This window comes from Ptychodera flava, chromosome 17 (genome assembly GCF_041260155.1).
Source record: "Ptychodera flava strain L36383 chromosome 17, AS_Pfla_20210202, whole genome shotgun sequence".
Classification (NCBI taxonomy): domain Eukaryota; kingdom Metazoa; phylum Hemichordata; class Enteropneusta; family Ptychoderidae; genus Ptychodera; species Ptychodera flava.
In genome coordinates this window covers 23,240,303-23,244,676 of record NC_091944.1, presented here as the reverse complement: position 1 = coordinate 23,244,676, position 4,374 = coordinate 23,240,303, and the positions used below count along the sequence as shown (strand labels likewise).

At 34.9% G+C, this 4,374-nt stretch overlaps 1 protein-coding gene across 3 annotated transcripts; it reads left to right on the top strand.

Annotated features, from left to right (window-relative positions):
* Positions 1-754: 754 nt before the first annotated feature.
* On the top strand, positions 755-4,043 carry LOC139116491 (uncharacterized). 3 transcript variants are annotated; one of them, XR_011548313.1, is made up of 4 exons: positions 755-1,340; positions 1,804-1,884; positions 2,460-3,171; positions 3,825-4,043. XR_011548313.1 is itself a non-coding variant. In XM_070679112.1 (3 exons), exons 1-3 carry the CDS (start codon positions 774-776, stop codon positions 2,526-2,528), a joined length of 702 nt encoding a protein of 233 aa, XP_070535213.1. In that variant the 5' UTR covers positions 755-773; the 3' UTR covers positions 2,529-3,236. The 3 variants fall into 3 exon arrangements, 2 of the variants coding, with proteins under 2 accessions (XP_070535213.1, XP_070535212.1); XM_070679112.1 differs by lacking the exon at positions 3,825-4,043 and having other exon boundaries at positions 755-1,325; positions 2,460-3,236; XM_070679111.1 differs by lacking the exon at positions 3,825-4,043 and having other exon boundaries at positions 2,460-3,236.
* Positions 4,044-4,374: the final 331 nt, after the last annotated feature.

The window sequence follows — 4,374 nt, the reverse complement described above, 5'->3', positions numbered from 1 at the left end:
TGTTTCAAGACATCTCTTTGACTCTTTTGACACAACTGTGAAACAACTGGTGAATTTAAAAGACATGCTAACTATTATTGCTCTCAACGATGGTAAAAGAGCTAGTGTAGACCGCTGTGTGTAACACCCCTAAGGTTAAAGTGATCAGTCTAACCATGGAGGTAGCAGAGATTTTAAAAGTCAAACCTTCATTGGTTTCAATACGGATAAAAAATGTGGCTAAGAGATTTGCTATTGATATTTAGCAGTGCCATGAATACAAAAGCAAGCACAGTAGTTTGGCACACGCTTTGTACGGCTTTGCACCATAACAATCACACAACAAAGTGCTGAATCTTTGAATTCTAGCTCTACCAGTCGAGGTCGATCATGATGACTGATGTATGTAGACTTGGTTTCGTCTGACCTCTGAATTTTAAAACCGCCTGCATGCTAACACCATGCACCAGAGATATATGAGAAATCGTATCCTTGCGTTGTGTTACAAGCCTACGATCAAGAATCGAACTCACTTGCTTAGAAATGGCACAAATGAAAATGTGCTTTGTTATATTTTGATCACTAGAGCTAGGTCGAGGCACGCCATGTGAGCACACTTGCGCGGACTTTCCACTCTGACCTTTGACATCGAAAACATAACCAAATATGGGTGTGTCGTAGCTAACAACCACCTGACAAATTTTGCAACCAGATGACACGACACCCTAACGCGCGTACTCCCTCTATCTGTTAATTCAGATTGTAACTAGCCGAAAGGTTTAGTCAGGACAAGTATGGCAGGCCCTTGCAGCCATGACGAATGTAGAGAAGATACGACGATGGCACAACACTCAGCAAAGCGCGCCCGGTATTATTACGTTGAAAACCAGAGAGATAACCACATGATAAACTTACAAGTTGTGACGCCCTTAGATTCGGACAAAGCAGATTTTGCAAAAGAAATCTCCAACATGATAGAAAACTACGGTAAAATCCTACAGCAGTACATTGGGCAGCGAATCAAAATCAATGGCTGGGAACTGATACTTCATAATGGAACTGGCGACACTTGCGATGTCATACGCGATGAGTTTGAGAAATGCTGCGTTGGTAAGAAGCTGTATATGTTCGGATATTTGGGCAGAATAGGGTCTGACCATCTCCTTTTGGTAGACTCTGACGGCACGGTCTATAGAGCGGAGGACACAATCCTGCATGTGGAAGGAAAGCACGGTTTACCAGGCTATGTTCGTGATGGTCCTCAGCATCTTGGGTTCTACGACTACTATGGCCATCTCGACCAAGACGGAAGAATTGAGTGCGCAAGGGGCACTTACGCAGACGAGGTTGGTGATTTCAATGTAAGAGTTTAAACTATTTGACGTTGGCGAGGGCTGCACCAGGGGTTATCACTGATCAAAACATGGCGACTCATCGGTATCTTGTAACAAACCAAAGAATAAAGGACAATTGTAGGATAATTGAAGGAATGTGTTTCATATCAATCATTGAATTAATTGACGTGATTTAACTTATAAATGCAACAAACTCCTGGTGTGTGGTGTGGTAAATAGCGACTTATTTATACACTAGTAGTCAAAACGGAACGGAAACATTTAAGAGCGATCGCAAAAATACACATTCTGATTTTGCGAGAATTTAAGTATTCACACAAAGAAAATCGACGACGACTAGGTCATTATACCTACGATTGATTGTCAATCGATTGTCGCTAATACAATCTAGTTGACCAACGAAAATAATTAACACAAATCTCCGAAGTACAAAACCTTTTTATTTCAACGGGTACGCCTTTCTTTCCAGGAGAAATTCCTCGAGGAGCACTTCTCGCTCATCGCACGACCAAACAATGGAGATCAGAGCAACATTTCATCAACGAAACAGGTAACTCTTGTATATATATATATATATAATATATATATATATATATATATATATATATATATATATAGGCCTATATATATAGGCTATATTATAGGCCTATATATATATATATATATATATATATATATATATATATATATATATATATTGAGGGCTAAAGAAACAAAGACGAGTTTCGAAGTTAATCTTAATCAGTGCACTTAAGTAGAAGCATGATAATAATCTGTTTTCCTTGAAAAATGAACAGAATTTCACATGTTGTCAAGGTCTTAGATGTTGTACTCTGTCCATGACGTTAAAATAATTGCATTGAGTGTCTTACATAACAAGCATAGGGTAACAAGCATAACAAATAACGTTTTCCCTTCTTTTTCTCTATCAAGTTATTTCTCACTGCAACATGAATTTAATTCATAGATTCATTAACTTAAATCTACCTAGACAGTCTCATCCACTGTCATCTTCAAAAGTTAGTACATCCTTGAGTCATCTATCAGCTGATCACAACACAAGGCCTATTCGCGAAACGAACTCATTAAGTTGCACTAATAATTGTGTTTTATTCGATTATGCAGATTTCAGATGTAATGAAGACTAGAAGTCACAAGAAGAATGGACTTGTGAACACTCAGCATACTCAGTAACTTTGCTTTATGCATTACGCTGCATGTTGTGTGTCCGTCCATGTCAGTAGAGTTACATTTTTTGATAAGTCGGAATCAAGGTGATTCGTTCGTATGAATCTATGTAAGCACATTTGTTCACTTTTACTGACCTTATCATCGTCCAGTATCTTCAACTCAATCACGTCCCATCTTTTTCTGTAGCGATTGTGTTATCAAAACTAAGGAAGTTCGTCCCGTCCGTAAACTGCACAAGTTTACTCAACTCTGTTTAAGTAATTAGGGCATAACAACATTTGCCTCTTATTTAGTCAGGTGACTTTACTTTAATTAAGAATGTCCCATAATCTTACAGTTTTTGGGGGTTGTTTACAATCCTAGATTATTCGATGTCTATCTTTTACATCATTTTATCGGTCAATGGGATATACTTTTAACACGGTACACCTCTCTTCAAATTAATGTGTTAAGGTTGGTGTAACACATTACATTTAATTAGGGATATATCTTTTCGACCAGTGACTGATTTGATTTTATTAGATATATCTCTGTGGCCTAAATAGTCAAAGTCAAATAAGCTCGTATATTTCCGTATGTGAATCCGTCCAAAATGTTCGCTTTAGACATGGGCCAGTTTTACACGAATGAGGTCAGCTTCAGTTAGGTTTAATTTTTATCGTTACAAAGTCCGTCCATTGCAGCTGCTTTTAAATTCGGAGCGATTTACATAGAACAATTTCCGTTTGAGAAAGTCATTTCAATATTGCAGAAGAAAATGATTCCACCTTTAATCCGTGTTCTATGGGTAACGTCACCTTTTTCTATACAAGATAAGCTCACTCGCGGCAGAAGGGAATCGTTCCAAATATATATATTATAAGATTGTGTAATTTACGTTAAAATTTACACTAATATTTACACTACATACATAGTAAAATGCATACGTTTACATTAATATTACACCATATATATATATTATATATATATATATATATATATATATATATATATACTATATACATATATATATAATATATATATATATATATATAATATATATATTTATATACATATTGTTACAGTTAATGTTGTTAAAGTTAATATTTACACTAATTTTTACAAAATCATTGAACCGAAAGTATTTTACTTTATATAGCTTTGGTAAGTTTAAAAGGGCACTAATATTTACAAAATCTTTGAAACGCAAGCCTTTATTTAATAAAAATTTCGTTATTTAAGAGGGTCTGTTTCTGGGCAAAATGTGACAGATTTTACAGAAATACCCGGTTTTAGACGATTGAGGTCAGCTTCAGTTAGGTTTAATTTTTATCGTTACAAAGTCCGTCCATAACATCCGTTCTTAAATTCGTGGCCATTTACATAGAATAGTTTCCGTTTGAGAGAGTCATTTCGATATTGCTGAAGAAAATGATTCCACCTTGAATCCGTGGTTCTATTGGGTAACGTTACTTTTTCTATACACTGAAAATAAGCTTACTCGCGGAGGAAGGGAACCCTTTCTACACACACACACACACACACACACACACCACACACACACACACACACATATATATATATATATATATATATATATATGTTAATACATTTATAAATTGCGTACATTACATTATATATTTACACTCTATGTATACTTTAAATTTCGTACATTACACTATATATATATTATATATATATATACATTATATATATATAATATATAGTATATATATATTATATATATAGTAACACTTAATTTAGGTATGGTTAATATTTACACTTATATTTACAAAATCATCGAAACAAAAGTACTTACGCTATATAGCTTTCGTAATTTTAAAGGGCACTAATATTTACAAAATCTTTA

Excerpts from the sequence above, each read along its gene's own strand:
- LOC139116491 (XM_070679111.1), top strand. The coding sequence starts at position 774 with ATGGCAGGCCCTTGCAGCCATGACGAATGTAGAGAAGATACGACGATG. Across the intron at positions 1,341-1,803 it reads ACGAGGTTGGTGATTTCAAT|GAGAAATTCCTCGAGGAGCA; the intron begins GTAAGAGTTTAA and ends CTTTCTTTCCAG. Across the intron at positions 1,885-2,459 it reads ACATTTCATCAACGAAACAG|ATTTCAGATGTAATGAAGAC; the intron begins GTAACTCTTGTA and ends TCGATTATGCAG.